General features: G+C 50.0%; 1 protein-coding gene across 1 annotated transcript in view; it reads left to right on the forward strand.

Moving 5' to 3' along the window:
• Positions 1-20,590, forward strand: part of LOC140468773 (transmembrane channel-like protein 3) — a 132,728-nt gene that overhangs the window by 54,002 nt on the left and 58,136 nt on the right. The window contains exons 3-10 of the mRNA XM_072564798.1: positions 10,460-10,535; positions 10,958-11,039; positions 12,222-12,328; positions 15,535-15,633; positions 15,750-15,892; positions 17,425-17,572; positions 18,220-18,263; positions 20,366-20,513. Of these exons, the coding sequence (XP_072420899.1) occupies positions 10,460-10,535; positions 10,958-11,039; positions 12,222-12,328; positions 15,535-15,633; positions 15,750-15,892; positions 17,425-17,572; positions 18,220-18,263; positions 20,366-20,513 (847 nt within the window). The remainder of the gene's footprint in view (positions 1-10,459; positions 10,536-10,957; positions 11,040-12,221; positions 12,329-15,534; positions 15,634-15,749; positions 15,893-17,424; positions 17,573-18,219; positions 18,264-20,365; positions 20,514-20,590) is intronic.

Consider the following 20,590-nt stretch of genomic DNA (forward strand, 5'->3'; position numbering starts at 1 on the left):
TCTCGTGCACTCTCTCATACACTCTCTCTCACGCACACTCTCTCTCTTGCGCACTCTCTCGCGCATTCTCTCTCGCGCATTCTCTCTCACGCACACTCTCTCGCGCACTCTGTCTCTCTCTCTCTCTCACTCTCTCTCGCGCACTCTCTCTCCCATGCACTCTCTCTCCCGCGCGCTCTCACTCTCGCGCACTCTCTCTCGCGCGCACTCTCTCACGCACTTTCATGCACTCTTGCGCGCTCTTTCTCGCGCACTCTCATGCACTCTCTCTTGTGCACTCTCACGCGCACACTCTCTCGCGCACACTCTCTCGCGCACTCTGTCTCTCTCTCTCTCTCACTCACTCACACCTGCACACGCCCACTCTCGTGCACTCTCTCGCAGGCGCTCTCTCTCACGCGCACTCTCGTGCGCTCTTGCGCACTCTTTTCGCGCACTCTAGTGCACTCTCTTGTGCACTCTCTCGCGCACTCTCTCTCTCTCTCACGCACTCTCTCTCACGCACTCTCTCTCTCGCACACTCTCTCTCGCACGCTCTCCCTCGCGCGTGCTCTCACTCCTGCGCGCTCTCACTCTCGCGCACTCTCTCTCCCATGCACTCTCTCTCCCGCGCGCTCTCACTCTCGCGCACTCTCTCGTGCACGCACTCTCTCACGCACTTTCGTGCACTCTTGCGCGCTCTTTCTCGCGCACTCTCATGCACTCTCTCTTGTGCACTCTCGTGCACTCTCTCTCTTGCGCACTCTCTCGCGCACTCTCTCTCTCGCGCATTCTCTCTCGCGCACACTCTCTCGCGCACTCTGTCTCTCTCTCTCTCACTCTCTCTTATGCACTCTCGTGTACTCTCGTGTACTCTCTCTCTCGCGCACTCTCTCTCTCGCGCAATCTCTCGTGCACTCTCTCTCGCGCACTCTCTCGCGCACTCTCTCGCGCACTCTCTCGCGCACACTCTCTCTCACGCACACTCTCTCTCGCGCACACTCTCTCGCGCGCACACTCTCTCGCGCGCACTCTCTGTCGCACCACCTCTCTGTCATGCACTCTCTCGCGCACTCTCTCGCACACTCTCTCTCACGCGCACTCTCTCTTGCACGCACTCTTGCGCGCACTCTCTTTCGCGCGCACTCTCTCTCGCACACCCCCTCTTGCACACTCTCTCACGCACTCTCTCTCTCTCATGCACCCACCCTCTCTGGCTCACTTACCCTCTCTCGCGCACGCACTGTCACATTTTCTCACACATTCTCACTCTCTCACACTCTGTCTCTTTCACTCTCTCTCACTCTCTCTCACTCTCTCTCTCACTCTCTCTCTTTCACTCACTCTCTCACTCTCTCTTGCACACTCTCTCGTGCACTCTCTCTCTCTTGTGCACTCTCTCGCGCACTCTCGTTCTCTCTCGCGCACTCTCTCACGCACTCTTTCTCACGCACTCTCTCTCTCGCGCACTCTCTCTCTCGTACTGTCATGCACTCTCTCTCGTGCAGTCATGCACTCTCTCTCGTGCACTCTCTCTTGCGTACTCTCATGCACTCTCTCTCGTGCACTCTCTCTCTCGTGTACTCTCATGCACTCTCTCGCGCGCTCTCTCTCGCTCACTCTCTCTCTCACGTACTGTCATGCACTCTCTCTTGCGCACTCTCTCTCTTGCGTACTGTCATGCACTCTCTCTCGTGCACTCTCTCGTGCACGCACTCTCGCGCACTCTCGTTCTCTCGCGCACACTGTCACGTACACTCTCGCTCGCGCGCACTCTCTCTCTCGCGCGCACGCTCACTCTCTTTCTCTCACGCACTCTCTCTCGCACGTACTCTCGTGCACTCTCTATCGTGCACTCTCTCTCTCGTGCACTCTCTCTCACGCACACTCTCGTGCGTGCTCTCTCTCGTGCACTCACTCTCACGCATTCTCTCGCACACTCTCTCTCTCACGCACACTCTCGTGCTCTCTCTCTCTAGCACTCTCTCACGCACGCTCTCTCGTGCGCACTCTCTCGTGCACTCTCTCTCACACTCTCTCTCTCGTGCTGTTTCTCGCTCTCTCTCTCATGCTCTCTCTCTCACGCTCTCTCTCTCGCAAGCGTCTCACGCACTCTCTCGTGCACTTTCTCTCGCGAACTCTCTCTCACGCGCTCTCTCTCGCGCACGCACTCCCACGCGCTCTCGCGCACTCTCTCTCGCGCACTCTCTCTCGCGCACTCTTTCTCACGCACTCTTTCTCGCGCACTCTTTCTCGCGCACTCTCTCTCGTGGACTCTCTCTCTCGCGCACTCTCTCTCTCACCCACTCTCTCTCTCACCCACTCTCTCTCTCGCACACTCTCTCTCTCTCACGCACTCTCTCTCTCGCGCACTCTCTCTCTCGCACACTCTCTCTTGCACGCTCTCCCTCGCGCACGCTCTCACTCCTGCGCGCTCTCACTCTCGCGCCCTCTCTCTCCCATGCACTCTCTCTCCCACGCGCTCTCACTCTTGCGCACTCTCTCACGCACTTTCATGCACTCTTGCGCGCTCTTTCTCGCGCACTCTCATGCACTCTCTCTTGTGCACTCTCTCGTGCACTCTCTCTCACGCACACTCTCTCTCTTGCGCACTCTCTCGCGCACTCTCTCTCTCGCGCATTCTCTCTCGCGCACTCTGTCTCTCTCTCTCTCACTCTCTCTTATGCACTCTCGTGTACTCTCTCTCGTGTACTCTCTCTCTCGCGCACTCTCTCTCTCGCGCACTCTCTCACGCACTCTCTCTCACGCACTCTCTCTCGCGCACTCTCTCGCGCACTCTCTCGCGCACTCTCTCGCGCACACTCTCTCTCACGCACACTCTGTCTCGCACACACTCTCGCGCGCACACTCTCGCGCGCACACTCTGTCGCACCACCTCTCTGTCATGCACTCTCTCACGCACTCTCTCTCTCGCACACTCTCTCTCACGCGCACTCTCTCTTGCACGCACTCTTGCACGCACTCTCTTTCGCGCGCACTCTCTCTCGCACACCCCCTCTTGCACACTCTCTCACGCACTCTCTCTCTCTCATGCACCCACCCTCTCTGGCTCACATACCCTCTCTCGCGCACGCACTGTCACATTTTCTCACACATTCTCACTCTCTCACACTCTGTCTCTTTCACTCTCTCTCACTCTCTCTCACTCTCTCTCTCACTCTCTCTCTTTCACTCACTCTCTCACTCTCTCTTGCACACTCTCTCGTGCACTCTCTCTCTCTTGTGCACTCTCTCGCGCACTCTCGTTCTCTCTCGCGCACTCTCTCACGCACTCTTTCTCACGCACTCTCTCTCTCGCGCACTCTCTCTCTCGTACTGTCATGCACTCTCTCTTGCGCACTCTCTCTCTTGCGTACTCTCATGCACTCTCTCTCGTGCACTCTCTCACGCACTCTTTCTCACGCACTCTCTCTCTCGCACTGTCATGCACTCTCTCTCGTGCAGTCATGCACTCTCTCTCGTGCACTCTCTCTTGCGTACTCTCATGCACTCTCTCTCGTGCACTCTCTCTCTCGCGTACTCTCATGCACTCTCTCGCGCGCTCTCTCTCGCTCACTCTCTCTCTCACGTACTGTCATGCACTCTCGCTCGCGCGCACTCTCTCTCTCTCGCGCGCACGCTCACTCTCTTTCTCTCACGCACTCTCTCACGCACTCTCTCTCGCACGTACTCTTGTGCACTCTCTCTCGTGCACTCTCTCTCTCGTGCACTCTCTCTCACGCACACTCTCGTGCGTGCTCTCTCTCGTGCACTCACTCTCGCGCATTCTCTCACACACGCTCTCTCTCACGCACACTCTCGTGCTCTCTCTCTCTAGCACTCTCTCTCTCATGCACGCTCTCTCGTGCACTCTCTCTCACACTCTCTCTCGTGCTGTTTCTCGCTCTCTCTCTCATGCTCTCTCTCTCGCGCTCTCTCTCTCACAAGCGCTCTCACGCACTCTCTCGTGCACTTTCTCTCGCGGACTCTCTCTCACGCGCTCTCTCTCTCGCGCACGCACTCCCACGCGCTCTCGCGCACTCTCTCTCGCGCACTCTCTCTCGCGCACTCTCTCTCGCACACTCTTTCTCACGCACTCTTTCTCGCGCACTCTTTATCGCGCACTCTCTCTCGTGGACTCTCACGCACTATCTCTTGTTCTCTCAAGCACGATCTCTTGTGCACTCTCTCTCGTGCACTCTCTCTCTCGTGCACTCTCTCTCTCGCGCACTCTCTCTCTCACCCACTCTCTCTCTCACCCACTCTCTCTCACCCACTCTCTCTCTCACGCACTCTCTCTCTCACGCTCACTCTCTCTCGTGCGTGCACTCTCTTGCACAGTCTCTCTCACGCTCTCTCGTGCACTCTCTCACGCACTCTCGCTCACGCCCTCTCTCTCTCACGCACTCTCTCTCTCACGCACTCTCGCTCACGCCCTCTCTCTCTCACGCCCTCTCTCTCGCACGCACTCTCTCTCGTGCACTCTCTCACGCACTCTCGCTCACGCCCTCTCTCTCTCACGCACTCTCTCTCTCACGCACTCTCTCGCGCGCACTCTCTCACACACTCTCGCTGTCTCTCTCTCGCGCACTCTCTCTCGTGCACTCTGTCTCTCGCGCACTCTCTCACGCACTCTCTCGCGCACTCTCTCTCGCGCACTCTCTCTCGCGCACTCTCTCGCGCGCGCATTCTCTCTCGAGCGCACTCTCTCACGCACTCTCCCTCTCGCGCGCGCATTCTCTCTCGTGCACTCTCTCTCATGCATGCACTCTCTCTCACGCACTCTCTCGCGCGTGCTCTCACACCTGCACGCGCCCACTCTCGTGCACTCTCTCGCACGCGCTCTCTCTCACGCGCACTCTCGTGCGCTCTTGCGCACTCTTTTCGCGCACTCTAGTGCACTCTCTTGTGCACTCTCTCGTGCACTCTCTCTCTCGCGCACTCTCTCTCTCTCACGCACTCTCTCTCTCTCTCACGCACTCTCTCTCTCGCACACACTCTCTCTCGCACGCTCTCCCTCGCGCGCGCTCTCACTCCTGCGCGCTCTCACTCTCGCGCACTCTCTCTCCCATGCACTCTCTCTCCCGCGCGCTCTCACTCTCGCGCGCACTCTCTCACGCACTTTCGTGCACTCTTGCGCGCTCTTTCTCGCGCATTCTCATGCACTCTCTCTTGTGCACTCTCTCGTGCACTCTCTCTCACGCACACTCTCTCTCTTGCGCACTCTCTCGCGCACTCTCTCTCTCGCGCATTCTCTCTCGCGCACACTCTCTCGCGCACTCTGTCTCTCTCTCTCTCTCACTCACTCTCGCGCACTCTCTCTCCCATGCACTCTCTCTCCCGCGTGCTCTCACTCTCGCGCACTCTCTCTCGCGCGCACTCTCTCACGCACTTTTGTGCACTCTTGCGCGCTCTTTCTCGCGCACTCTCATGCACTCTCGCTTGTGCACTCTCACGCGCACACTCTCTCGCGCACTCTGTCTCTCTCTCTCTCTCACTCACTCACACCTGCAAATGCCCACTCTCGTGCACTCTCTCGCACGCGCTCTCTCTCACGCGCACTCTCGTGCGCTCTTGCGCACTCTTTTCACGCACTCTAGTGCACTCTCTTGTGCACTCTCTCGTGCACTCTCTCTCTCGCGCACTCTCTCTCTCTCACGCACTCTCTCTCTCGCGCACTCTCTCTCTCGCACACTCTCTCTCGCACGCTCTCCCTCGCGCGCGCTCTCACTCCTGCGCGCTCTCACTCTCGCGCACACTCTCTCCCATGCACTCTCTCTCCCGCGCGCTCTCTCTCTCGCGCGCACTCTCTCACGCACTTTCGTGCACTCTTGCGCGCTCTTTCTCGCGCACTCTCATGCACTCTCTCTCGTGCACTCTCTCTTGTGCACTCTCTCGTGCACTCTCTCTCACGCACACTCTCTCTCTTGCGCACTCTCTCTCTCGCGCACTCTCTCTCTCGCGCATTCTCTCTCGCGCACACTCTCTCGCGCACTCTGTCTCTCTCTCTCTCACTCTCTCTTATGCACTCTCGTGTACTCTCTCTCGTGTACTCTCTCTCGTGTACTCTCTCGCGCACTCTCTCTCTCGCGCACTCTCTCACGCACTCTCTCTCGCGCACACTCTCTCGCGCACTCTGTCTCTCTCTCTCTCACTCTCTCTTATGCACTCTCGTGTACTCTCTCTCGTGTACTCTCTCTCGTGTACTCTCTCGCGCACTCTCTCTCTCGCGTACTCTCTCGCGCACACTCTCTCTCACGCACACTCTCTCTCGCGCACACTCTCTCGCGCGCACACTCTCTCGCGCGCACTCTCTGTCGCACCACCTCTCTGTCATGCACTCTCTCGCGCACTCTCACTCTCGCGCACTCTCTCTCACGCGCACTCTCTCTTGCACGCACGCTTGCGCGCACTCTCATTCGCTCGCATTCTCTCTCACGCGCACTCTCTCTTGCACGCACTCTTGCGCGCACTCTCTTTCGCGCGCACTCTCTCTCGCACACCCCATCTTGCACACTCTCTCACGCACTCTCTCTCTCTCATGCACCCACCCTCTCTGGCTCACATACCCTCTCTCGCGCACGCACTGTCACATTTTCTCACACATTCTCACTCTCTCACACTCTGTCTCTCTCACTCTCTCTCTCACTCTCTCTCTCACTCTCTCTCTCTCACTCTCTCTCTTTCACTCACTCTCTCACTCTCTCTTGCACACTCTCTTGTGCACTCTCTCTCTCTTGTGCACTCTCTCACGCACTCTCTCTCTCGCGCACTCTCTCACGCACTCTTTCTCACGCACTCTCTCTCTCGCGCACTCTCTCTCTCGTACTGTCATGCACTCTCTCTCGTGCAGTCATGCACTCTCTCTCGTGCAGTCATGCACTCTCTCTCGTGCACTCTCTCTTGCGTACTCTCATGCACTCTCTCTCGCTCACTCTCTCTCTCACGTACTGTCATGCACTCTCTCTTGCGCACTCTCTCTCTTGCGTACTGTCATGCACTCTCTCTCGTGCACGCACTCTCGCGCACACTGTCACGTACACTCTCGCTCGCGCGCACTCTCTCTCTCTCGCGCGCACGCTCACTCTCTTTCTCTCACGCACTCTCTCACGCACTCTCTCTCGCACGTACTCTCGTGCACTCTCTCTCGTGCACTCTCTCTCTCGTGCACTCTCTCTCACGCACACTCTCGTGCGTGCTCTCTCTCGTGCACTCACTCTCGCGCATTCTCTCGCACACTCTCTCTCTCACGCACACTCTCGTGCTCTCTCTCTCTAGCACTCTCTCTCTCACGCACGCTCTCTCGTGCGCACTCTCTCGTGCACTCTCTCTCACACTCTCTCTCTCGTGCTGTTTCTCGCTCTCTCTCTCATGCTCTCTCTCTCGCGCTCTCTCTCTCGCAAGCACTCTCACGCACTCTCTCGTGCATTTTCTCTCGCGGACTCTCTCTCACGCGCTCTCTCTCTCGCGCACGCACTCCCACGCGCTCTCGCGCACTCTCTCTCGCGCACTCTTTCTCACGCACTCTTTCTCGCGCACTCTTTCTCGCGCACTCTCTCTCGTGGACTCTCTCACGCACTATCTCTTGTTCTCTCAAGCACGATCTCTTGTGCACTCTCTCTCGTGCACTCTCTCTCTCGTGCACTCTCTCTCTCGCGCACTCTCTCTCTCACCCACTCTCTCTCTCACCCACTCTCTCTCTCACGCACTCTCTCTCTCACGCTCACTCTCTCTCGTGCGTGCACTCTCTTGCACAGTCTCTCTCACGCTCTCTCGTGCACTCTCTCACGCACTCTCGCTCACGCCCTCTCTCTCTCACGCACTCTCTCTCTCACGCTCACTCTCTCTCGTGCGTGCACTCTCTTGCAAAGTCTCTCTCACGCTCTCTCGTGCACTCTCTCACGCACTCTCGCTCACGCCCTCTCTCTCTCACGCACTTTCTCTCTCACGCACTCTCTCTCGCACGCACTCTCTCGCACGCACTCTCTCGCGCGCACTCTCTCACACACTCTCGCTGTCTCTCTCTCGCGCTCTCTCTCTCGCGCACTCTCTCTCTCACACACACTGTCACGCACACTCTCGCACGCGCTCTCTCGTGCACTCACACTCACGCACACTCTTGCACTCTCTCTCTCACGCATGCTCTCTCATGCTCTCTCTCTCGTGCTCTCTCTCTTGCGCGCACTCTTGCGCACGCACTCGCACGCACTCTCTCTCATGCACTCTCTCTTGTGCACTCTCTCTTGTGCACTCTCTGTTGTGCACTCTCTCTCGTGCACTCTCTCTCACGCACTCTCTCTCTCACGCACTCTCTCTCTCATGCTCACTCTCTCTCGTGCGTGCACTCTCTCTTGCTCACTCTCTCTCGCGCTCTCTCGTACACTCTCTCACGCACTCTCGCGCACTCTCTCTCACACACTCTCACTCTCTCTCACGCGCTCTCTCACGCTCTCTTTCTCACGTGCTCTCTCTCACTCTGTCTCTCTGTCTCTCTCTCCTACACACTGTCTCTCACACTTGCACACACTCACATTCTGTCTCACACACACTCGCTTGCACTGTTTCTCGCTCTCTCTCACACATGGGCTCTTGCTTGCACTCTCTCTCACACACTCTCTCTCACACTCTCTTTCTCCTCTGTCTCCCTCACTCTCTCCCTCACACCTTCACACTTTCTCACACACTCTCTTTTTCTCTCTCTCTTTCTCTCTCTCTCTATCTCTCTCTCACTCTCTCTCACACACACACTCGCATCCCTCTCCCTCTCCCCCTCTCTCTCGTTCATTCTCTATCTCTCCCTCACTCTCTCCCTCACTCTCTCGCACACCCTCACACTTTCTCACACACTCTTTCTCTCTCTCTCACACAAACTCACACACACACACACTCACACACACACACACACACACACACACACACACACTCGCATCCCTCTCCCTCTCCCTCTCTCTCTCGTTCATTCTCTCTCTCTCTCACACTCTCTCCCTCACTCTCTGTCACCCTCCCATGCACACGTTGTCGTAAACCCTTGTGTCCAGTTGTCTGAATTGTTGAGTAATACTTGTCTGTCACATTAACTTTTCAAATTCCTTCCACAAACATTATTTTAGATATAAATATTACCTTCTGTTAACACTGGTCCATCACAGAGTTATTAAGGAAAGATTAGAAGACACAGTGACACGACACTGAATCAGCTTTGTCCATTGTGCACCCGAGGTGATGGGTAATTTCACCATCTCCTCCCCTTTTCAATGAGAGTTATTTTCTGGAACAGGTGAAGTATGAAAAGTTATGAACAATGAGCAAGAGATTACAAATAGACATGTTGGTTCACACAAAGGGAGCACTGCCCAGATCTGGGAGCCTGGATAGTACAATGGCTTCGAATAAGACAGCAGAGTAGTGCCCTTGATGATGATGCACTACTCTGATACTGCAAGTAGAAATTAAGTCTTCCCTTTGCTAATTGGGTCAGTAACAAAAGGCCATAGATTATAATATATTGGCAAAAAAAAGTCGAGGCAAAATGAGATGAGATTTTCTCTCTCAGAGAATCGTTACGATCTGAAATGAACCTGAAATTGTCATAGCACAGATTCAGTTGTAGCTTTCCAAAAGGATTTTGATCATTATGTATAGGAGCACACTGAGTTCTGAGGAAAGTTCACTGACCCGAATCATTAACTCTGACTTCTCTCCACAGGCGCTGCCAGACCTGCTGAGCTTTTCCAGCAATTTCTGTTTTTGTTTCTGATTTCCGACATCTGCAGATCGTTTGGTTTTGATTTAGTATTTACCTCACTACCACTGTCAGCGTTACCAGGATCCTCTTACTTAATGACTACAGCGTTTTGACTGTTTTACTGTTTTCAGGATCCAGAAGGTGATTTGTAGATGTTTTTAACTGTTAAGAGTCATTCACGTTTCTCATCTGTTGTGAGTACAAAATTAGTACAGAAAAACCTTTTCTGCGGTTTTGTACTAATTAACTCACCTTCCTTTCAGTTTGAAAGTTGGGCTAATTTGCTCCTGTTAAAGTATAAATATATTTGAGTGTGAAATATACTGACACGGGATAGAATCCCTTTTATATTAAGCTTGTGGTGATCAGGGAGTTGAACTTAAAGAGAAATCCTTCTTTCCTCCTCACCCTGGGCATAACCTATTGGAGATATCCCATTCCGAAAGGGAATGAATTGTAATGGGAATGCTTGTGTGGGGAGCAGCAGTGCAGCTGTTAAATACATTGATTTCTGGGACCCCAGCTGCAAGATCACCAATCCCATGGTTCTGACCAGGTCAAGTCTTCGTCATACCTCAGACCCACACACCAGTTCCATTGCTCCATCAGTGGAATGTGTATTTCTTTCCCCCCCCAAAAAGAAAACATATTACGTATCGTTTGGACCAGAGCTGGAACCGGGCTCAGTGTGAATTGCTGCTTATTTTCAGATTTTTTTTGTTAAATCTGTTTCAGACAAGCCAAGGAGATTGTATTGAAATACGAAGGCAGATTGACAAGGACAAGAGGTTATCAAGCAGCAGGAGCAGAAGTAAGTTAATTTCCGCGCTGGGAAACCAGAGTGTATTGGAAATGACTCTCCCATGAAAGATCATTAAAACATGTACATCAGAGTTTCCTATTTTTGAGTTATTTAATCTTCTCCCATCTGTTGAATATTTATACCCTGGGTTTAATAATGTTGTAATAAAGATCTCTGTTGTTGTAAACGCATTTGATCCTCTTGTCAATGTAGCTATGCAATTAATCATTTGGAAGATGGATTCAGCGTCCTTTGCTTGAATTCTGCCAAAATAATTCTTTAGCGTGGGCTTATTACTAATATCTTGGTTGACTTGATTAACACTCTGCTCATCGGTTTGGCACTCCTCTCTGCTTCAGGTTTGTACAACTGTATGGTTGGTAGCTTGATGCTGCTGAATTGTAATGCACTCGCAATTTTTAAAATTGCAGATGTGGAAAAAATTTGGGCGACTAGTGTGTAATATCACCGTGCTGTTTATCCCCTGGGAAATGAGAATCAAGAAAATAGAAAGTAAGTATTTTGTGCAAAAAGCTGCTCGATGTGTATATTGTTAGATGGCAGTTAGATTCACCCCCTCCCCTGCCAGTGACAGGAAATGGGCAGGTGCAGACCCCCTCTTATTCTGGCACCAACTAAAACATTAATCCAAAGCTTTAGAATATTGCTGACGCTCCAAGTCATTGCACTTTTCAAAACTGGTGTTCATGGAGTAAAGAGACAGGATCACATATGCGTCACATTTTTATGATTTGTGCGTGAATTAAATGAATTAAAAGGGTACATTCTCACCTAATATCACCCTCCTCGTGCTCATTTGACTGAATGCTGTCTAACAACACCGGACTGAGTGTGGACCCCAACACACATAAGGGTGAACTTGATCAGGGGTGATATCATTTGGGTCCTGGTTCTGACCTGGCAGTGAGAGGAGTCTCTGCCACTCAAACCATTGGAGGCGAAATGAGCTTGGCAGGTTTGAGCTGCAGTGACTGTAATTTACAGTGATGAGAGATAATGGCGTCGGAATGTAATGTTGGCGAATAAATGTCTCATTTTAAAGTTGGTGATGAGGCATAGTTTTGGAGATTGATGGAGGAAGATTCAATTTGATTTATTGTCAAGTGCGTTTCTCACCAATACCGTGAAAAGTGTTGGTAATTCGTCCTGTCATTGCTTCTGCCTGAAGTGGAGAAGCTTGATGCTGGCACCAAGTTCCTGTGTTTCACCCTAATAGTGTTGCATCCTACACTTTCCAATCCATATTCACAAACACTGGCTATTAATTTCATATTGAAGCAGAGAGTGGTCTTATTGAATGCTGAAGCAGGTTGGAAGGGTCACACAATGCATACAGTGCAGAAAGGACCCATTCAGTCCACCACTGAAGTGTATCCCACCCAAAGCCTGCTGTTCTCGTGGCTAATCCACCCGACCTGCACAACTTTTGGATTGTGAGAGGGAACCGGTGCACCTGGAGGAAACCCACGCAGTCACAGGGAGAATGTGCAAACTCCACACAGAGGGTGGGATCGAACCCGGCTCCCTCATGCTGTGAGGCAGCAGTGCTAACCACTGTACTGCCCACGGTCGAATATCTAATTTCTCCAATGTTTTGTCTTTTCAATGTAGACATTGCTGTAGTGAACGTGTTCTCCTGTTGTATGTCCTCACGAGCTATTTTGTCATTTTTAGGTCACTTCGGTTCTGGAGTCGCCTCATATTTTATCTTTTTGAGATGGATGTTTGGCATCAACATCGTGCTGACAATAATGACTGGTGCGTTTGTTATTTTACCCGAGGTAGGTAGCACCTGCATTGTGTTTGCAGTTAGTTTGTTTAAACTCCTCTGCCTCTTGTCCCATACTGATCACTCGTGTGTAATTCCTGATCTCACTGTTGTTCACAACTGTGCATTGTTTGTGATGGGGGTGTTTTCATCTTTGGTAGGAGCTGTTATATAGCTAGGTAAAAACCAGTGACTGCAGACACTGGAAACCAGCTTCTGGATTAGTGATGCTGGAAGAGCACAGCAGTTCAGGCAGCATCCGAGGAGCAGGAAAATCGATGTTTCGGGCAAAAGCCCTTCATCAGGAATAAAGGCAGTGAGCCTGAAGGGTGGAGAGATCAGCTAGAGGAGGGTGGGGGTGGGGAGAGAGTAGCATAGAGTAAGAGCTTCAGGGCAGAGGAAATGACCTGGGAGTTGCAGTGGGAGAGGGACTCCCTGAGATTCTTGTAGAGAGAGGAGGAAAACTTCTTCAAGGCAGGCATCCTTGCAAGAGGATTCGCAGGAGGGTTAAAATCAACAAGGTAAAAACAATGACTGCAGATGCTGGAAACCAGATTCTGGATTAGCGGTGATGGAAAAGCACAGCAGTTTCTCTCTACAAGAATCTCAGGGAGTCCCTCTCCCACCACAACTCCCAGGTCATTTCCTCTGCCCTGAAGCTCTTCAACCATGTCCTGAAACAAACTCGCTACTCTATGCTACTTTCTCCCCACCCCCACCCTCCTCTAGTTATCTCTCCACCCTTCAGGCTCTCTGCTTTTATTCCTGATGAAGGGCTTTTGCCCAAAATGTCGATTTTCCTGCTCCTCGGATGCTGCCTGAACTGCTGTGCTCTTCCAGCACCACTAATCCAGAAGCTGTTATATAGCTATTCCATAAGACTGAGGCAGTGTCGCACTCTGTCCCCCTTATTGCCATTCTGTCGTCTGTTATAGAGTCATCCGGCAGAGAAACAGTCCCTTCGGTCCAACCAGTCCATGCCAATCCTAACCCCAAACTAAACTAGTCCCACCTTCCTATGCTTAGCCCATATCCCTCCAAACATTTCCTATTCATGTACTTATAATGTTTCAAAGACATTTGGATAACTCTACCCGCATCCACCTCTTCCTCTGGAAGTTCATTCCATAAATATATTGCCCCTCATGTGTTTAAAATCTTTCTTCTCTTACGTTAAAAATAAATCCCCTAGTTCAAAGTTTGGGAGAAGATTTGTAGCTCGGGTGCTCGTTGTTGTGGTTCTGTTCGCCGAGCTGGGAATTTGTGTTGCAGACGTTTCGTCCCCTGTCTAGGTGAGATCCTCAGTGCTTGGGAGCCTCATGTGAAGCGCTTCTGTGCTGTTTCCTCCGGCATTCATAGTGGTTTGTCTCTGCCGCTTCCGGTTGTCAGTTCGAGCTGTCCGCTGTAGTGGCCGGTATATTGGGTCCAGGTCGATGTGTTTGTTGATTGAATCTGTGGATGAGTGCCATGCCTCGAGGAATTCCCTGGCTGTTCTCTGTCAAGACCCCCTAGTCTTGAAATCTCCCGCCCTAGGGAAAAGACACCTGCCATTCACCTTACCTATACCCCTCATAATTTTATAAACCTTGATGAGGCCATCTTGGTGTTGTCGTGACACCATCCAGTCTCTGTGCTAACTCCTCGTTATCGCAGTGCCCAACTTCAAAAGACATCTCTTCAGTCCCCTCTCCAGGCTGTCCTGCAGAGGCCCCGCTCTTTGTTCCCCCTTCCCTCTGGCAAATACTTTCTATGTTAAAAGGCATTCTGTAAAGTCAAGTTGAGGATAAGAGCAGGGACAAACCGAAGCAGGAATAGGCCATTCAGCCCTTCAGTCCCAATCTGCCATTCAATCAGATTTTGGCTGGTCTTTTATTCAGCACCAACTTTCTGTGTTATCCCTGCACCCTTTAATATTTTTCACATGTAGAATGATAGAATCCCTATCGTATGGAAGCAGGCCATTCAGCCCATTAGGTTCACACTGACCCTCTGACGAGCATCCTACCCCTCCACCCCATCCTATCTCTGTAACCTTGCATTTAGCATGGATAATCCACCTAACCTGCACATCTTTGGACTGTGGGAGGAAACCGGAGCACCCGGAGGAAACCCACGCAGATACGGGGAGAATGTGCAAACTCCACACAGAGTCACCCAAAGGTGGAATCGAGCTCAGTTCCCTGCTGCTGTGACGCAGCAGTGCCAACCACTGAACCATCGTGCCACCCATTCGAAATGTGTTGCTCTCAATCTTGTACACACTCAATGACGAGCTCCCAGACCCCAATAGTATGAGTTGTTTTTGGTAAGAACATACAACATACAATAATACAGCAAAATGGGCCCTTCGGCCCACTACGTTTGGCCGACATGACGCCAAATTAGACTAATCCCTTCTGCCTGCCCTTGGTCCTTATCCGTCCTTTCCTCGCATATTCATGTGCCTATCTAAACTTCCCTTTAAATGCCCCTTTAATATCGACCTCCACCACCGCCCCGGCAGCGCATTCCACACTCTTTCCACGCTGTGTAAAAAGACTTGCCCCTCACCTCTCCTCTGAACGTCCCCCTCTCGCCTTGAACTGCATGGTCCTTACTTTTAGATAATCCATCTTTGGGGGAAGAAATCCTGACCGTCAATTTACCGCTGTATCTCATCATTTTATAGACTTCTATCAAGTTTCCCCTTAGTCTCTGCTGCTCCAGAGGAAACAACCAGAGTCTCTCCTTATGGCTCAGATCCTCTAATCCAGGCAGCGTCCTGGTAAACCTCTTCTGCACCCTCTCCAAAGCCTCCACGTCTTTCCTGTAATGTGGTGACCACAATACTATGGCCTAACCAAAGTCTTATAAAGCTGCAACATGACATCCTGATTCTTGTACTCAGTTCCCTGACCAATGAAGGCTAGCACACTATACGCTGCCATTCCCACACTACCCACTTACAGTAAATTGAACCATAAGGGATACCCATTCCATACTTGCACATGTCATAACTGGAGTGAGTTTATAATGGGCTGAATGTCTCCTCAAATATTAAAAAGGAGGCAGATCCTTCAAAGAATTTTCTAATGTAACATTTTACGATGTTGCGTGGGCTGTTATTGACTTGGAAAAATTAACAGATCCAATTCCCTTTCAATCACTCCGATATGTGCTGACATCAGTTCAGTGGAGTCACTAATGAGATTGCATCTGCTTTGTGTTTCCTTTTACAAGCTTTTAGCAGGTGCCCCATTTGGAAGCGTTCCCAGCAAAACCATTCCTGCAGGACACGTCGCATCAGCTCAGGATCTGGACACCATCTGGTCACTCGGGGCAAGCTTCTCCATCTCTTTTATTACTTTACCGATATTGCACCCTCGTGATTTGCTCAAACTTTCAATTAGACCGTGCTGTCATTTCTCTGACTCTCATTTCTGTCCATCACTCAGGGCTACCTCCAATATTCCGTCATGTTCTACGGTTACTACGGCAACGAGAGGAAGATTGGGCGGGCAGGCTACCGTTTACCACTGGCCTACTTCATGGTGGGAATGGCTGTGTTTGCCTATAGCTTCATCATTCTCCTACGAAAGTAACTATTGTATCTGCATATTCACGTACAGGTGTAGTGTCTGAGTTCTCCCGTGGACTCTCTGTTGGTTTCATGATGTTTCCTTCACTTTCCGCTTGCCGTGCTAACTCGGAATCGAAGGGTGTTTGGGGGATGCGAGTTGTACCAAGGTCATCACCAGGGCCCTCCAGTAGAAGCCCAGTCCCTCCCTCTTCCCCCCCCCCCCAACCCCATAGGGGCTGGATTGGCAGCATGGGCAGTGAGGGGGAGGAATGGAGGGGGTGAAGCAGACAGCGAGGCAGCAGGAGCATTAGTCAGCAACACCAGCTCTTACTCAAAAATGGAGCTAGTGGGTTGTCAGCAGTACACAGGCTGGGCCGGACTGTGCCGTGTTGCACTGTGCCAGGCCTGGGCCAGGCTGATTGAGGTCGGACCAGGTGGCGTCAGTTCAGCAGCACTGGCAGTGACCTTTAATGACTGCCATCACAAGTCAGGTCCCTGTGCCTCAGATCGTCTGTTTTGATCATTGACAGACCTTGCAGTGGGTAACTGTGTAACCATGACAACTGCAACATGGTCAGCTCGGGCCCTTTTAATGTTGCTTCAAATCCCACATGATCAATGGCCTGATCTTTTTATTATTATTTGATTTTAAACTTAAATTTTAAAATTTGGTCAATGGCCTGATCTTTTTATTATTATTTGATTTTAAACTTAAATTTTAAAATTTGGTCAATGGCCTGATCTTTTTATTATTATTTGATTTTAAACTTAAATTTTAAAATTTGGTCAATGGCCTGATCTTTTTATTATTATTTGATTTTAAACTTAAATTTTAAAATTTGGTCAATGGCCTGATCTTTTTATTATTATTTGATTTTAAACTTAAATTTTAAAATTTACATTTTGTGCAGGCGAATTAGAGTGGGATTAGTGGGGAGGAGGATTAAAATGGAGGTCCTATTCAGGATTCATACAAGTTGTGTCTTCTGCTTTTCATCATATTTATTTCATTCAAGTAATTTCTTTTAACAAGATACACATTGTCATAATTTTTACGGAAAAAGGAATGAAAATGCATTATGAAGGTCATGAAAGAAATACTGATTTGTGGGGAATGCAGGAAGTGTGGACCTTTATGCCTGTTTTTCTCTGGGCCTCTCTGTATATGTAGAGTCGTAGAGATGAACAGCATGGAAACAGACCCTTCAATCCAACCCATCCACACTGACCAGATATCCCAACCCAATCTAGTCCCGTTTGCCAACACTTGGCCCATATCCCTCCAAACCCTTCCTATTCATATACCCATCCAGATGCCTTTTAAATGCTGTAATTGTACCAGCCTCCACCACCTCCTCTGGCAGCTCATTCCATACACGTAGCACCCTCTGCGTGAAAAAGTTGCCCCTTAGGTCCCTTTTATACCTTTCCCCTCTCACCCTAAACCTATGCCCTCTAGTTCTGTCTATGTGAGTGTATGTCTGTCTGTGTCTGTGCATGTCTGTCTGTCAAAGTGCAGAGCAATTCCTTGATTTTGCTCCATTCTTCAGAATGGCGAAGAATTCGCGGTTGAGCATGGCTAGTGCTTCCGATGAGAATTACACCTTCTGCTGGAAGATCTTCTGTGCCTGGGACTATCTGATCGGTAATCCAGAAGCTGCAGAGAGTAAAACAGCTGCAGTGATCAACAGTATTCGGGTAAGGGGCTGCTAATGACCCATCCCCATCTCTCAGAAATATGGCATAGAATCAGAAAAATACCATTCACCAGATTCCCCCTTGTGCCAGTTTTGGGAAAGAGCTCAGCAGTTAGTCCCATTTCTCCGCCCTAGGGAAACTTCCCTTTTCCAAAATTTGTCCCTTTTTTTGAAAGTTATTTTGGAAGCTGCTTCCATCTGTCTTTCAGAGAATGTTGTCCAGATTGCAATGGCTTGCAATGTCTTAAAAAGAAACTCTCCTCTCACTATTGTGCTGTTGTCATCAAGGAGAAAGCGAGGACCGCAGATGCTGGAGATCAGAGCTGAAAAGGTGTTGCTGGAAAAGCGCAGCAGGTCAGGCAGCATCCAAGGAGCAGGAGAATCGATGTTTCGGGAATGAGCCCTTCTTCAGGATTCTCCCGCTCCTTGGATGCTGCCTGACCTGCTGCGCTTTTCCAGCACCACATTTTCAGCTGCTGTTGCCATCAGTCTGTGTTTTCTGATAACTGAGACTCCTTATTTACTGTCAACACCCCTTGTACCATGCAATCTTTGTATTTTAATCCGAAGTTTGTTTTGTCTGCATTGTTGAAGAGTCTGCATTGGTTGCTGACGGGTTAATCAATCTTGTCCATTTTTCTTTTGAAGGAAGCGATTCTGGAGGAGCAAGTGAAGAAAAAAGACAGAAGCTTGTAGGTATTAGCCAGAAGGAGAACGTGAAAATCCAGCACTATCAATCACACTGTGCTTTACCCCAATGAAAAGTAATAGCATGCAACACCGATAAGACCTTTTGGCCCATCAAGTTTGCATCGGCCCATCAAGTTTGCACCAGCCCATTGTGACAATGCTAAAACTTTAAGAGGTGTATTTTGTCCTTTTTTTGAAGAGAGGTTTTTCAGTGCGAGGAGATGACCTGACATTTGAATCCAAAAATGTAAATGGCCTTGGGTTTTTTTTAAAAGTTGGAACAATAGAAACAGCCTGAAAGGGTGGGGTCAAGCTACCACAGAACTAGGATTCTTAGTTTTAGTTTTTCAGTCGCAGTTGCTGGGATTTTGAAGCTGGGTTTGGAAGCTGCAGTATGTCTCTCTCTGCTACTCTCTCTCTCAAGAGTTTTCTCTTTTTTTTAACTCCTGGGCAAGAGAATTGCATGTGAGACAATCTAGTTTACTGAATTTGTCTTTGCTCAGGGTGTGTTTATGGGACGTTACTATATTGGAACAGTTACTGTTTCGTAATTAAATAATTAAATCAAACAATACCACAGGAAATTGCGATACCAACCCAAGGAAACCCAAATACATAAATAAAAAGCAGACCATACCACCAGTGCTTCATCCGGAGGTTCATGGATGATGTTACCTAGTACGGTGACAAAACATATGAAAACGAACCTTCCAGCTCAGCGAGCAAACCTACATCCAGAACCTCAACCAGAGCTGCAAATCTTTTCAAAACTCATTAAATAATCGATTTTTCTGTTGTGTTTTCCAGTTGAATTAAGTTGTTCCAATTTCTTCTTTCTTTTGTTGTATTTGAACTATAGTGTACGAATAAAATGTATTTTGCTTGAAGACAGAGGGTGGTGTTGGAGGGTTGTTTTTCAGACCGGAGGCCTGTGACCAGTGGAGTGCCACAAGGATCGGTGCTGGGCCCTCTACTTTTTGTCATTTACATAAATGATTTGGATGCGAGCATAAGAGGTACAGTTAGTAAGTTTGCAGATTACACCAAAATTGGAGGTGTAGTGGACAGCGAAGAGGGTTACCTCAGATTACAACAGGATCTGGACCAGATGGGCCAATGAGCTGAGAAGTGGCAGATGGAGTTTAATTCAGATAAATACAAGGTGCTGCATTTTGGGAAAGCAAATCTTAGCACAACTTATACACTTAATGGTAAGGTCCTAGGGAGTGTTGCTGAACAAAGAGACCTTGGAGTGCAGGTTCATAGCTCCTTGAAAGTGGAACCGCAGGTAGATAGGATAGTGAAGAAGGTGTTTGGTATGCTTTCCTTTATTGGTCAGAGTCTTGAGTACAGGAGTTGGGAGGTCATGTTGCGGCTGTACAGGACATTGGTTAGGCCACTGTTGGAGCATTTCATACAATTCTAGTCTCCTTCCTATTGGAAAGATGTTGTGAAACTTGAAAGGGTTCAGAAAAGATTTACAAGGATATTGCCAGGGTTGGAGGATTTGAGCTATAGGGAGAGGTTGAATAGGCTGGGGCTGTTTTCCCTGGAGAGTCGGAGGCTGAGGGGTGACCTTATAGAGGTTTACAAAATTATGAGGGGCATGGATAGGATAAATAGACAAAGTCTTTTCCCTGGCGTGGGGGGAGTCCAGAACTAGAGGGCATAGGTTTAGAGTGAGAAGAGAAAGATATAAAAGAGACCTAAGGGGAAACTTTTTCACCCAGAGGGTGGTACGTGTATGGAATGAGCTGCTAGAGGAAGTGGTGGAGGTTGGTACAATTGCAACATTTAAGAAGCATTTGGATGGGTATATGAATAGGAAGGGTTTGGAGGGATATGGGCCGGGTGCTGATTGGGTTGGGACTAGATTGGGTTGGGATATCTGGTCGGCATGGACGGGTTGGACCGAAGGGTCTGTTTCCATGCTGTACATCTCTATGACTGGTGGTTTGACCAATTGAATTGCGTCTGGAACCCGACACCTGGCATTTCCGTTTCAAGTAAGAAAAAGTTAGGTTCTCGGCTTTTTTCTTCGTATATTTTGAGGGGGTTTGTTCTGGTCTATAACACGGTAATATGTTCCATCTTTTTTCTCTAGGGCGGTGATAATAAGCTTAAGGATCCTTGCCAACATACTGGTGCTTCTCTCTCTCGCCGGCAGTATTTACATCATTTATTTTGTTGTCGATCGCTCACAGGAGCTGGAACGCACTAAAGCTGAGTTGTCGCTGTGGGAAAAGAATGAGGTAGAGCCCTTGTCCTTCAGGCTGTTCCACATGGACAGTGGTTATCACATCAATGCACTGATACGCTGCCTGGCTTC

This window comes from Chiloscyllium punctatum, chromosome 48 (genome assembly GCF_047496795.1).
Source record: "Chiloscyllium punctatum isolate Juve2018m chromosome 48, sChiPun1.3, whole genome shotgun sequence".
NCBI classification, from domain to species: Eukaryota; Metazoa; Chordata; class Chondrichthyes; order Orectolobiformes; family Hemiscylliidae; genus Chiloscyllium; species Chiloscyllium punctatum.